Here is a 15474-nt window from a genome sequence, read left to right as displayed (position 1 = left end):
TTTCTATTTGTAGATAATTTAATGTTGCGAAGAGCTGTACTTTTACTATATATTAGGGGTGTCTACAGATAGATAGAAAAAAAGATTTGCAGATCGTTTCGTCCGTACAATAAGCTAGACTATATTGAAATTAGATATTAAGGATCATTAGAAGTCTTGGAATTAAATGGAATCTTGACATTTGGATTATTAGATTTTGGTGTTGTATAGAATAGTATTGTGCCTTCGACATTTTTTAGTTCAATATACAATAATTATTTTTAAATAATAAGAAAATGGTCCTTGATTAAAAGCTCCATTCTTATCAAAAATATGCAAATACGAAATAACAGTCTTCGCTTTAAAATTACAGAAATCGGAAATAACTCTTCGCTTCTAAAAAAAAATATACAAATTGGAAATAATAGTCAGGAAATACATTTTTGAAGTGAAAGAGAATGAAGTTTTTAAACAAATAATGTCTTACATCTTCAGTTTCTTCGGATTATTTTTTTTAATATTTAAAACAATATGCGTTAGAAACTCTCTTTAATATTTCAGGTTTTCATTCACTGCATTGTTACAATTGAGAATTAAAGTTATTTAAAAAATAATTAAAAATATCTGTTACACATAAAAATATGAATAGTTTAGATACTTGAAGTTAAATGGAAACAATACGTGTTAGAAACTCTCTTTAATATTTCAGGTTTTTATTCATTGCATTGTTACAATTGAAAAGTAAAGATTTATTAGAGATAATTAGAAATATATTTTACTCATGAAAATATGAATAGTTTAGATATTTGTAGCTAAATAGAAACAATATGTGTTAGAAGCTCTCTTTAATATTTCAGGTTTTCATTCACTGCATTGTTACAATTGAGAAGTAAAGATATATAAGAGATAATTAAAAATATATTTCACTCATAAAAATATTAATAGTTTAGATATTTGTTGCTAAATGGAAAAGCACTTATAATTTTAAACATGATAAATCATATTTTATATTTTAAAGCAAATATCTAATTCCATGTATTGCCTTTCTCAGATACAACGACAAGAATTGACTAAGTGAAGTAGACAGTTGCATCCACTGTTTACATTGAGTGAGCTCCTTTGTGTAGATTTTGAGTCACAACTTCTACATATGAAGTTTCTGAACTAAACATTTAAGTTAACTTCGAATATAAATTTGAATATATCAAACATGGTACACCTCCATTGAATAGAAAGTATCAAAAATATTACTTTCTTTCACTTTACTATCGAAATATAGAAAAAAAAATACTCTGTTTAATATAAACTTACTTTCTGTCGTCACCGATCGAACCCGAGCTAAATCTGATTTGTTGCCGACAAGTATGACAGCCTTTGAACGTAATCCAGGTCCCAGTGGGAGAGATGCGGGTGGTTGCCTATTGGCAATATTCCTCATTGTGTTTAGACAGAGGACGGCTCTTCGAAAGCTGTTTCGATCCGTAACTGTATATGTCACCATAATGGCATCTGCATTCACAAACTCTTCGAGGGAAGGCTGAAAAATATTGAATTTCGCAAAATAAATATTCGATAGAGGTAAGTTTTGGAAAGAAACATATGTTGTACAATTCAAACTAAGTACCCGCAAGTAAAACATGCAAATGAATAAATATTTTAGTGAAAAAAAAATGTTGCTTTATATATTTCTTCACAAAATGGGAATAGATAAAAAATAATTTCATAATACAGTATACGCTATTTAGTTTGACTCCTATTAGTATGAGCCTTTCATTACAACGACCAATAAAATAAAATTTCGTTGGTTGTTCCACAGACTTATATGTCTCTATACAAAATGTGAATAGATAAAAATAATTTAAGAAATACAGTGTACGCTATTTAGTACAACTCCTAATACTATTACTCTTTCATCAAAACGACTGATAAATAAAGTCCCGTTCGTTGTTTCACAGATTTATATGTTTCTTTACAAAACGTGAATAGATAAAAATAATTTAAAAAATTCAGTGTACGCTATTTAAACGACTCCTATTACAATTACATCATAACAACCGATAAATGAAAGTTCCGTGTTTTGTTCTACAGATTTATATGCTTATTTCTTTANTACAGAAATCGGAAATAACTCTTCGCTTCTAAAAAAAAATATACAAATTGGAAATAATAGTCAGGAAATACATTTTTGAAGTGAAAGAGAATGAAGTTTTTAAACAAATAATGTCTTACATCTTCAGTTTCTTCGGATTATTTTTTTTAATATTTAAAACAATATGCGTTAGAAACTCTCTTTAATATTTCAGGTTTTCATTCACTGCATTGTTACAATTGAGAATTAAAGTTATTTAAAAAATAATTAAAAATATCTGTTACACATAAAAATATGAATAGTTTAGATACTTGAAGCTAAATGGAAACAATACGTGTTAGAAACTCTCTTTAATATTTCAGGTTTTTATTCATTGCATTGTTACAATTAAAAAGTAAAGATTTATAAGAGATAATTAGAAATATATTTTACTCATGAAAATATGAATAGTTTAGATATTTGTAGCTAAATAGAAACAATATGTGTTAGAAACTCTCTTTAATATTTCAGGTTTTCATTCACTGCATTGTTACAATTGAGAAGTAAATATATATAAGAAATAATTAAAAATATCTGTTTCTCATAAAAATATTAATAGTTTAGATATTTGAAGCTAAATAGAAACAATATGTGTTCGAAACTCTCGTTAATATTTCAGGTTTTCATTCATTGCATTGTTACAATTGAGAAGTAAATATATATAAGAAATAATTAAAAATATCTGTTATTCTTAAAAAGATTAATAGTTTAGTTATTTGTAGCTAAATAGAAGCAATATGTGTTAGAAACTCTCTTCAATATTTCAGGTTTTCATTCACTGCATTGTTACAATTGAGAACTAAAGATATTTAAAAAAATAATTAAAAATATCTGTTACACATAAAAATATGAATAGTTTAGATACTTGAAGCTGAATAGAAACAATACGTGTTAGAAACTCTCTTTAATATTTCAGGTTTTCATTTATTGCACTGTTACAATTGAAAAGTAAAGATTTATAAGAGATGATTAAAAATATATTTTACTCATTAAAATATGAATAGTTTACATATTTGTAGCTAAATAGAAGCAATATGTGTTAGAAACTCTCTTTATTATTTCAGGTTTTCATTCACTGCACTGTTACAATTGAGAAGTAAAGATTTATAAGAGATGATTAAAAATATATTTTACTCATTAAAATATGAATAGTTTACATATTTGTAGCTAAATAGAAACAATATGTGTATAGATATTTGAAGCTAAATGGAAAAGCACTTATAATTTTAAACATGATAAATGATATTTTATATTTTAAAGCAAATATCTAATTCCATGTATTGTCTTTCTCAGATACAACGACAAGTATTGACTAAGTGAAGTAGACAGTTTCATCCACTGTTTACATAGAGTGAGCTCCTTTATTTAGATTTTGAGTCACAACTCCTACATATGAAGTTTCTGAACAAACCATTAAAGTTAACTTCGAATATAAATTTGAATATATCAAACATGGTAAACCTCCATTGAATAGAAAGTATCAAAAATATTACTTTCTTTCACTTTACTATCGAAATATAGAAAGAAAAAAAAAACTCTGTTTAATATAAACTTACTTTCTGTCGTCACCGATCGAACCCGAGCTAAATCTGATTTGTTGCCGACAAGTATGACAGCCTTTGAACGTAATCCAGGTCCCAGTGGGAGAGATGCGGGTGGTTGCCTATTGGCAATATTCCTCATTGTGTTTAGACAGAGGACGGCTCTTCGAAAGCTGTTTCGATCCGTAACTGTATATGTCACCATAATGGCATCTGCATTCACAAACTCTTCAAGGGAAGGCTGAAAAATATTGAATTTCGCAAAATAAATATTCTATAGAGGTAAGTTTTGGAAAGAAATATATGTTGTACAATTCCAACGTAAGTTCTCGCAAGTAAAACATGCAAATGAATAAATATTTTAATAAAAAAAATTATGTTGCCTCATATATTTCTTTACAAAATGGGAATAGATAAAAAATAATTTAACAATACTGTATATGCTATTTAGTTTGATTATTATATGTATGAGCCTTTTATTATAACGACGAATAATTAAAATTCCGTTCGTTATTTTACAGATTTATATGTTTCTCTACAAATTGAGAATAGATAAAAATAACTTAATAAATACAGTGTACGCTATTTAGTACGACTCCTATTATTATTACTCTTACATGATAATAAGCAATAAATATAGGTTCCGTTTATTCTAGACTTATATGTATATTTTTTTACAAAATGTGAATAGATAAAACTAATTTTATAAGAACAGTCTACTCTCTTAACTACGACCCTTCCATCATAACGACCGACAAATGAAATTTCATTAATTGTTCCACAGATTCTACGTTAAAAATAACACCCATTATAATGACTTATTCTATTCATTCATTCTAAACATTATGACAGAAATTTAATTTCACGTTTATTCTTCATTCCCAAGAAAATCACTTAAAACCATCACCTTTTAACCTTTCAAGCACCATTGTCGCATTTTTAGAACATGTCTCTTTTTCGAAATGTTAAAGACTAGTAACTCATATTTTTCGTTATTAGCACATATAATTGGAGAAGCTAGAATATTTCGATAAATCAGAATATGTTAATAATTAAAAAAAATTATATCCAGTGTTACTTATCCTGTTCTATAATCAAATAATTGCCATGTTTTTAATTAAATTTGTATCTAATTGGAAAAAAAATATCAATACAATTTATATGCAAACGCGCTACCATCTTTTTCAAAAGGCATCTTACTGCGAAATATACAGACATCTATTGCAAAATAAGAGTCAGGTAAGGAAACGGTTGAAATACATCAATTGACAAGGTGTCAAATGATAGTAAAATTTTCAAATAAATACATTACAAAACTATTTCTTTTCATAGAACGACGCATTAAAAAGTTCGAGTCCAATTTCTTTTGAGTCAAGGACAGTACACCCACGTTTTTACCTAAGTTGTTGTGGGAGAGAGATATTGATTACTTCAAATTAGAGATAATCAAAATAAACTAAAGATGTTGATTGATGTTTATGAAGAAAAAAAATTTCTCGTATTTATTAGTTATGAGTAATGTAAGTAAACATTTACAATATTTTTTTGTACCCTCGATATAGCTAATACAACTATCACTTCTGTTTGGAATACAGACTACAATCGCTGAAACCTTAAAATGCATTTCACTTTTTCAAGTTATGATAACTTTAAGTTATGAATAACTTAAAGTTATGATATTCCCTGCTTAAAAACTAAACCATTTAAACATACGTTGAGTAATAGAAAGTGCACAGAGAGAGTAACGAAACAAAGAAAATTATTGTTCCATAATTAGTATAAGAGTTATTGCTGTTAAACTTGCTGTAAAAAATACTATTCGAGCCGAACTGCATCCAGCTGAAATGCAACTCCGGAGCTGAAATTTGAGTTGCCGAAATAACCATTTCTATTTGTAGTCATAACGTGATTTTTCGAAATTCCAATTTGTTTGAAAAATATTGCAATTTTAAGTGCTATAAACTGAAAGATTGTATGTATATATATATCTTTCTTTCACTTTACTATCGAAATATAGAAAGAAAAAAAAAACTCTGNCCTGATCTCAATCCAATTGAAAATTTGTGGCGACGTTTGAAAATTCTTGCACGAAAAAAACGTCCATCCAATAAAAGACAACTTATTGAAGCTATAATTGATTCTTGGCACCATGTGATTACGAAAGATGAACTTCAAACAGTCGTTCACTCAATGAAAAGAAGCTGGGAAGCTGTCTTAAAAAATAAGGGTTATCCTACTAAATATGGATTGTGTAAGTAGCACTTTAAAAAAATGCAAATCTAAGATAGATCTTACTATTAGTTGCATAACTTTTTTTGTAATACAGATATTGTAATACTATATTCATTATTAAATTTTACATTAAATTGACTTCAATTTGATATATAAACTTTTGTATTTAAGTGAAAATTAATATATTCTACAAGCACACAAAGTTGAAGAACATGAAACTTTCAAAAAGTGTCCACACTTTTGGCCACCACTGTATATATATATATATATATAAACACAAAAAATAAATACAAAAAGGATAAAAGGAAAAAATTAAGAAACCTAATAAGTTTCTTTTGCTGCGTATAGGCTGCAGTATATAGAACTAACAAAAAAAGTTCAAAATATTGAGAAAACATGGAAAAGATTACAGAATAATGAGAAGAAAAAAAGAAACAAATAATTAAAATGAAATGTAAAAAATACATATTTATTCCTTCTGTTAAGAAAATTTGTCTTTCTCTCTGGAAATCTTTATTTTACGAGCTCACTCTTAACTTGATGTCAAACGTAGCAAAAAATAATAAATTAACGAAAGAGAGAGAAAAAGGAAAATAAGATGTTGTCAGATGTAAACTTTTCATGCTGAAATTTTTCTTAATAAAAAAACTTAAATCAGAAGAGATAAAAACCTTTCGTCTCCGAACTGTTATAAGTCTCGTTAACAAGTAAAATTACTTTTTATTTACTTTTTTCTTATCAAGTCACACTAACTGGTAATTTTTTTTTCCAGTGCCGATGATTATTTTTTAAATCCATGAAAATATTCATATCGTTACGATTAACATAATAACGAAATATTTTTACATAAAATACAATAACTGTATTTTCATCTGAGGAAAATATTCCTTAATTTTGAGAAAAACATTGACTTCTAAGGAAAAAGCAATTATTGGTGTTGGTAATTATAGAGAGAAAAATATGGTACATTTTGCTTTTCATTTTATTTCATTTTTTATTTTTTTAAAATTATTTTTAGCATTTTAGTTCCCAAGAGGTGTCTCTTTTGCGTATTTACCAAAGAAAGGCTTCAGTTAAATTGGTCTTTTTTTCTAAGTCAAGTATATATTTTTTAATATACTAAATTTCTTTTCCTTCTATTTTACATTTAAGATCCAACCAAATGTTTACATTTAATAGGCTGCTTTGTAAGTTTATTATTTTTTTTTTTGAATTTCGAAATTTCTAATTCAAAAGAAGCAAGGAATAGAACAAGGAATAGAATTTTTTACACAGGTTATTTTTAGTCTATCTTACCTATAGTTTCCCCTCGTACGAAAGATATATTTTTATTTAAACCAATATTTGCACTTGGAAGTTAGTCTTAAGAAATTGATTAAAAAATTGGTAGTGATTATTTTTTTAACAATTTTAAAACATAAAATGTAAGAAACTGAGAAAAAATTTTTGAAGCTTTCTTTTTCAACTTTTTCTTATAGGTATAACAAAAAGCTCTAAATTTCTAAGAATTTTGCATAAAATTTTTCGTTTCACAACGAACTATTTTTCTAAAATCTATTCCTTGGTGGATACAAAGATTAGTTTGCTTTCTCAAAACATTTCTTCATTCGGAGAAATGGAATTACTCAGGAAAATATTTGCATAGCTTTTTTTTATGTCCGTGCAAACATGACCTATATCAACAACTGGTTCTCTGATCCATTGAAAACAAAGAAGCTTCATTATTTTCACACTTTTAATTCGTTGTACTAATTCCACGGTTCGTTTAATTTAAAAGTATTTGTTTTTAACACGATTGTTAGTTGTCGTTGAAGTTTTCTTACATTTATTTCAAAACAAGCAAAAAAATATTTTTATTGAGATACACCGTCTTTTTTCAGAATTCATTAATACATTGTTAGTCGAATTCTCTTAAGGAAAGTGAAAAAGAAGAATTCCTTACAATATAAATACAAACACGTGTTTTTGAAACTTTACTCAAATGTTAAAGTATCTTAGTGTTTCTTTTTCTTTTGGTTAAAGTTCATTAACAGGTTGAATGCCACGCTAATTTTACATGCCTTGTCTGTCTGGCCAAAAAGTAAATAACTACAAATTAAATTGCATATATTAGACAGATTTTGCTAGTTTTTAAAAGGTTTAGCATGACAAATCCATCATCAGCATCAATATTTATCTGGGCACCTGGGGCTGTTAGGGGCCTTTTTCCCATTCGTCTTGAATTGTGATCTTTAGGGTAGTTCTTTCTGGTAATTGGAATGCAATTGGGGTAAAAGGAATTTAAATATTTTGAATTTTAGATAAAATTACGTCACTACAAAAGTAAGCTGCCATCGGCCTGAGGTTTATGTCTTCTCTTAAGTTTTCAAAAGTAAAAATTTCGTTGAATCCTGTGGTGTCACAATTTATGTTTTTTTTCAAAAAATCTGAAATTTAGCTTTGCTATATGATGATCTAAAAAATCTATGTTGAGGTCGCGATGTATGTTTTTATTTCGGATAAACCATCTTGCTTTTGTTATTTTCCTGAGGATTTTGCTCTGGCATGTTTTGAGTTTTTTAAGGAGTGATGTGGAGATGTTGCACCAAGCTGGAGATGCATAAGTCAGGATGTGACGGATCATTGAGATGTAAAGTAAACGTTTAAGTCTAAGTTCCATTTTGGGGTTCTGAAGAAGGATTTGTAATCTGTGGCAGGCTGCGTGTGCTTTGTTGATAACTGTTTTGACGTCATCTTTCCGATTAAATTTACTGTTAATGACCAGACCAAGATATTTTGCGCTTTTGACTTTGGGAATAATTTCATTAAAGAGAACAATTTGATTTTTAGGGAGGATGATTCTTCTTTTATGCTGAATGATTAGTAGTTTTGATTTTTGTCCGTTTACTTTGAATTTCCAGTCTAGACACCATGTTTCGATTTCCTTCAGTTTTCCTTGGAGTTTTTGCAGGGGCATGGCAAATCCAGTCCTAGTGTTTTGATTTTATTGGGCACCTGGGCCGCGAAGCGGCCCTTATCCCATTCATCTGGAATTTTAGAACAGTTTTGGNTGTAATCTGTGGCAGGCTGCGTGTGCTTTGTTGATAACTGTTTTGACGTCATCTTTCCAATTAAATTTACTGTTAATGATCAGACCAAGATATTTTGCGCTTTTGACTATGGGAATAATTTCATTAAAGAGAACAATTTGATTTTTGGGGAGGATGGTTTTTCTTTTATGCTGAATGATTAGTAGTTTTGATTTTTGTCCGTTTACTTTGAATTTCCAGTCTAAACACCATGTTTCTATTTCCTTCAGTTTTCCTTGGAGTTTTTGTAGGGGCATGACAAATCCAATAAACTAGGTGAATTATGTAACCCTACGAATTGTTCAAAAATAGTGGCGGATAAAAATCTACTAAATTGAATTTATTAAACTAAGAATCATAATTAATAAACTACCACTTGAAAATATTTATTCGCTGTCCGGAGCAAGTTGGCATCTCTGTGTACATAAATAAAACTATTTTTGTGTGTTCTATACTGCATTAATTTCTTCAAACTATTTTAGTAACGATAATAATATTAAAAAAATTAAAAATTTACTTGAATTATGTTTTTTGAATAATTTTGGCTTCGTCGGTCACCAGTGACCCCTGTGGTATGTGTTAATACCGGTGGCTTCAACCTGAACGGTTTCTGCCTTTCCGCATCGATTGCCTTTAGCAATGAGAGAATATAATTGGCGAGTTTGATAATTGAAATATGATTTATACAAAAATACAAAACAAATGGTAAATAGAAAAATACAACGTGGAATTATTTCTGCTCTCATAGTATCATCAAATGTGTACCAAATCCTGACGAGACTTTTAAATCCAAATAAAAATTTTATCAGAAAACATATGGAGTAGATATAGAGTTTTAAATTTCAAGTTTAAAAAATTCCAAAAATTAAAAATTAGTATATACATTGTGCTTTTATATCAATTTCTTGAATAAAAAAATTGGCTCTTTTTTTATTGTTTTCTTGAAAATAATAAGATCGCTAAAGGGTTAAAAACCACCATGGCCAGAATAATTAAAACAAATATTAACTTGTTCCTATGATCAACAAAAATTACTAAACAGTATTTATTTTAATAATAAATGAAAACTTATTTGCATATATTATATAAAAGTTATGCAAAAAATTACAGCAAAGTCTTAGCGTTCTTCTCTTTTTCATGAATTTAAAGAAAGCATAATTTATTTTAATATTTATTAAAAAGAACATTTCTTGTTATATTTTTGAAAAAATGAGTGACATGCTTATTTTAGTGGCCGCTTGATAAACTTTTAATGATTATTTTTTAAATTGATTAAACAAACGCGAATGTCATTATTTTTCTTTGTTTTAGATATTAATTACTGTTTGAAGTAATATGTATTTAATTGAAAGTTAATTTTATATTATATCACCAAGTGAGTTTAGTCGCTTTTTTTAATAACAGAATCAGTATGCCGTTCAATATTTTAAGCTTCTTATACTTTGACATATTTATACAGAAATACGAACCCTTAAAAATATAATAATTTTAATTCTCTAAACTGTATATGATTAGCCAAACATATTTTAGGAACTTTATTGCTGATCTAAGAGAAATTCAGTTAACGATATCAACTGTTTTCTTATTTTATTTTTGTTCTTCTGTTTTATTGCTTATGAATGCAATATATAGTATAGAATCATGACAATATCTCCTTTAAAACGTGCGTACGGTTAAAGATGTATAAAGAGCTTAGTTTACAGACATTAATAAAGAACATAATAATTTAATATTCCTTATTTAGTCTCATGTATAATATTCCGAAGGATAGAGCATTTTTCTGTCAATAACATATTTTAATTCTGTTCAACATTTTTCAAAGCATATTAAAAATAGTATATTAATAATTAAATTTTTTTAAATATAATATAAAGTGCTTTACTGAAAATAATAACGAAATTCATTCACCTATTTATGTATTGTAAATAAAAAAGAATATTGTACTGAAAATTTTGCAAATGGTATTAAGAAGATAAATGTCAACAATTTGGTTTTTTTACTTATATGGGAATGCTTGCTAGAGGCCAAAATATATATAATAATTTAAAAATGATGCATAAATATTAATACTGTTTAAAATACACTTTTTGAAAAGTAAGAAAAAAATTTATACTATTTGCAGAATAAACTGTTAAAAAAAGTTAACTCTTTTGACCAAAGTTAAACTCATTTAACTTTTTTATGAAAATAAACTTGACTGATCCACTCGACGGTAAAGTAGTTATTTAAGTTGAAGTTTGAAAACCTAGTTTTGTCGGAGATAGATGAGTTTCCGATTACCTTTTATTAAAACAAACATTAGTGCAAGCAGGAGAATTACTTTACTCCAAAGAAAAAAAACTGAAGTGGTTCTATTTTTAAATTGTGTCACATGACCGGAGTTTGCGTATTAGCATGATAAAAGTAGAGTTTAAATTTCTCTATTTTTGCTTAATGTNGTTAAAAAAAGTTAACTCTTTTGACTAAAGTTAAACTCATTTAACTTTTTTATGAAAATAAACTTGACTGATCCACTGGACGGTAAAGTAGTTATTTAAGTTGAAGTTTGAAAACCTAGTTTTGTCGGAGATAGATGAGTTTCCGATTACCTTTTATTAAAACAAACATTAGTGCAAGCAGGAGAATTACTTTACTCCAAAGAAAAAAAACTGAAGTGGTTCTATTTTTAAATTGTGTCACATGACCGGAGTTTGCGTATTAGCATGATAAAAGTAGAGTTTAAATTTCTCTATTTTTGCTTAATGTACTTCAGATAACCTTAAAAGATGAAAGTAGATGATAAAACAAAAAATCTTGATTTGTAAGAGGGTTTGAAGTATGTTGTGAAGTATGTTAAATTTTAATCCATTTTTGTTTTAGGTTTTATGGTATATAATAGGGAAAAAAAGGCATGATCTGTTTTTAAATGTTGCATGTTCTATTTTTAAATTATGTCACATGACCGGAGTTTGCGTATTAGCATGATAAAAGTAGAGTATAAATTTCTCTATTTTTGCTTAATGTACTTTTACACCTTAAAAGATGAAAGTAGATGATAAAACAAATAATCTTGATTTGTAAGAGGGTTTGAAGTATGTTGTGAAGTATGTTAAATTTTAATCCCTTTTTGTTTTAGGTTTTATGGTATATAATTGGGGAAAAAAGGCATGTTCAAATTTAAAATATATAAAACATTTTTTTGAAAAATATTACTCTTTGGGACTGAGAAAATTATTTATTATTGCCTAAGGAAAAAAAAATAATCAGACACAATTTGTCATCGTTAGATAAATAAATAATAAAATTAAGTTTTTTCTGGGTTTTATTGATAGTTTATTGATCGTAAAAGAAATGTATATATTATTTGCGAAAACCGTGTTTAGTGACTTGACGTTTTTATATGCGTAGGTTAACTACGGTGATGACGTGGTGAATGACGCATGTTCGACCGGTTTTTTTCCATTTGTCTTTTTCATGCTTAAGATCATGAAGTCGTTTCTTTTCTGTAGTACCAAAGTAATTCAGTCCAATTTGAAGCTTTCAAATTGTATTCTTTGTGTTAGTTTATTCGGTAGAATGTATAGAATATGCCTATTTAAAAGCTTTATTCATATTTTTAAATAAATTATTTTTCAATAAAAATCCATTTCTATCTTTTTGAAATTTAGTATATATATTTAATGATATTGTTTTCGATGCCAAAAATTGTCTCAATAGATAATTAGAGATAATATTCAGCATGAGCTATTTTATACTGTGCAGCTGGGTACATACTGTAGCTGAGAAGACTAATCGGTCAATTTGGTGACATACTGAACAAGGGTAGCAATCCCAGAGATTCCAATTTGCTCCACTTTAAAAAAAAAAAAATTCTAGTGATAACGAAATTTGACTTATTTTTAGTTTAGTATTTTTAATTTTAAGTCATTCTTTCCGGCTTCCGCCACTACATATCAAAAATTCAGTCTCATTTCATTTTTATAGTTAAGAAGCAGTTTCATTTTTATGGAAGCTAATTGCGATTGGTTACATATAATCATATATTTTTGCATTTACAGTTTTCTGGCCGCACGCTAAGCATTCGCCACCTTTTCAAATGCGATAAAATTGTAAACTCGGCGAGAAAAAGTGTATCTTGGTGAAATTATATATTTAATATATAAAAATAAACAGACAGACATATGAAGAAAAAAAGGGGGGGAAAGGAAAATAATAATAAAAAAATAACAAACAACTGGGAAAATGTTTGTAAAAAATGTTTTGAGTGCTCTTCACACTATTGTATTGACACATTATGCTTTGGTTACATTGATACAATATTAAAAAGCACTCTTTTTTTCCCGGATTTTTAATTTTTTTTAATCCTTCTTTGCTGTTTTTCCATCCTCTTTTGTTGTTCCTTTCCCAGTTGTTTTTTTTTTTTTTACTGTTATTTTTCTCCCCCCCCCTCCCTTTTTTTTCTTCACATGTCTGTAATTTTCCTTTGTTTTATCTTCATTTTGAACTTCATTTTGAACTTCATTTTGAAACTGCAAATCGACTCTTGATTGGAATTAGCATTTCATAAAATAATTCAATTACTGGTAAATTTGTTTTTTTGATTTTACGGAAAAAAATTCAATCATAAAAAATTGTTAAGTTTTTTTATGATTACTAAGTATTTTTTAAGTACTTTTGATACTTGGCTAATTTACTAGCTAATAATCCAAGTCCTTATCGCGAGCCCTGGCTTTAGAACAGTAGCAGTTGTCAACGGTTTTAAAACCATAAAGTTAAGAAAATGTTTCTAACCATAAACTAAATAGTTTATTGGATAGACCGACTGCTGCCGGTTACTTTCTCTTATTTTCAGAATGAAAATTCTAACTGTGTATTATTTTATTTACAGGCCATATTCATATTGAAATATTATGAGATTTAAGCAAATAATGAGATCGTAAAGCATTGGATTTGTTCTCGTATGGTATCTTGGAATGGTTTTTATTTAAATTTAATATTGATTTTATGTTGGTAAAACTGTAGGTTTGTTGCATAATTTAAAGTTAATATAAATAACAATTACCGTAACAAATTTCAGATGATTTATACTGTTTCTTAAAATAAAGTAAATATTCAATATTTACAGTTTACCAGGTAATTTTCTAAAAATGAACATAGACTTTGAACATGAACGTAATGAGCAATTATAATTCAAATAATATTATTTTTCAAAAATTTTGAATTTACATTATGAAGCATATTTTGCATTTAGTTCGGCTCTTTACAATAATTATTTGATTTTTTATTTTGAATTTTAGAAATAGAATAGAATTTCATTTTTAATAATTGACCAAGCATTCATTTTTTGATAATACGGCTTCGATACCTAAAAGGTTTTAAAGGGAGATTATAATCCTCTATTTGGCATCAAACTTAAAATGCCATTTAACATTTTTAAAAATAAAATATTTGTTAAAAATCAAACAGGAAATTTTTTGGAACATTGTCATTTCAAGGGTTATATTGTTTCTGAGAAATATTTATAGTTACCAAAAGAGTAAAAGAAGTAGGTATTTTTTTATTTCTTTCATTTTCAAATTTCAATTAGTCTTTTCATCGTGTCTTAGCCCTCTTATAAACTTTTTCTGATTCAGATTTTGAAAATATTTGTCAATTAGAGCCTGACAAATCAGAAGACTTAATTGATAAAAAAAACATAGAAGGGAGTAATTAAAATTAAATATTTGAGCAGATGAAGTGCAAAATCGAATTCTCGTATGAAGTCCAATTAAAAAATTAAAAAGCGTAAACCCAATTATTAAGTCGAGTGAAAATTAGATGAGTCGACAGAATTTGAAACAATATTGCAAAAATGTCACAGACACGTGAACTGTGCTCTTTTTGACACATTTTATGAACTATTTTTGATGTGTAGAATTTCTAGTCAATATATGATTAATTTTGACTTTACAAAACTTTAAACTATAATTGTATTTCCAATAAAGATATTTTACTATTTCTCAAATTTATAAGTGGATACCAATCTGTTCCGAACGAAAACATTTACTCAGCACAACTCTTTACTTAAACAATTACTTCACACATCGTAAATAGCTTCAATACAAAACATTAAACTATTAACATATTTCCAAAAAGGATATTTTACCATTTTTCACACTTCTATGTGGATACCATTCAGTTTCGAACGAAAGCATTCACACATCCCAACAATTTACTTCAACTTCAAACATTTTACATAACGCATTGTAAATAACTTCAATACAAAAAGTTGCTGCAAAACTATAAAACACACTTAAAAAAAACTTTCACTTACTTTTGTTATTATTCTTTTATTGTCTTTAGATACTCTTTAGTAGTTTATTTATTATGATAAAAACAAGTTATTTTGTTGGTCTTTTCTTAATTAGGCACTTAAACAATTGATAGTAGTTTAAGAGGCATCTGCAGAACCATCGACTTATTTTTTCCATATTATACGTAAAATATGCAGAATTACTGAAGGTGAAGGCCGAATAAAAACATAAAAACTAAACAGATTGTTGGATGA

General features: G+C 27.4%; 1 protein-coding gene across 1 annotated transcript in view; it reads right to left on the bottom strand.

Moving 5' to 3' along the window:
* LOC122272213 (GTP-binding protein REM 1) overlaps positions 1–15474 on the bottom strand; it is a 42119-nt gene that overhangs the window by 3370 nt on the left and 23275 nt on the right. Inside the window, exon 2 of the mRNA XM_071181740.1 lies at positions 3664–3889. Coding sequence (XP_071037841.1) covers positions 3664–3889 — 226 coding nt within the window. The remainder of the gene's footprint in view (positions 1–3663; positions 3890–15474) is intronic.

The sequence above is a fragment of the Parasteatoda tepidariorum genome, chromosome 6 (genome assembly GCF_043381705.1).
Source record: "Parasteatoda tepidariorum isolate YZ-2023 chromosome 6, CAS_Ptep_4.0, whole genome shotgun sequence".
Lineage (NCBI taxonomy): Eukaryota > Metazoa > Arthropoda > Arachnida > Araneae > Theridiidae > Parasteatoda > Parasteatoda tepidariorum.
The sequence above is the reverse complement of the archived record's forward strand: the minus strand, read 5'-3'. Positions and strand labels throughout refer to the sequence as shown.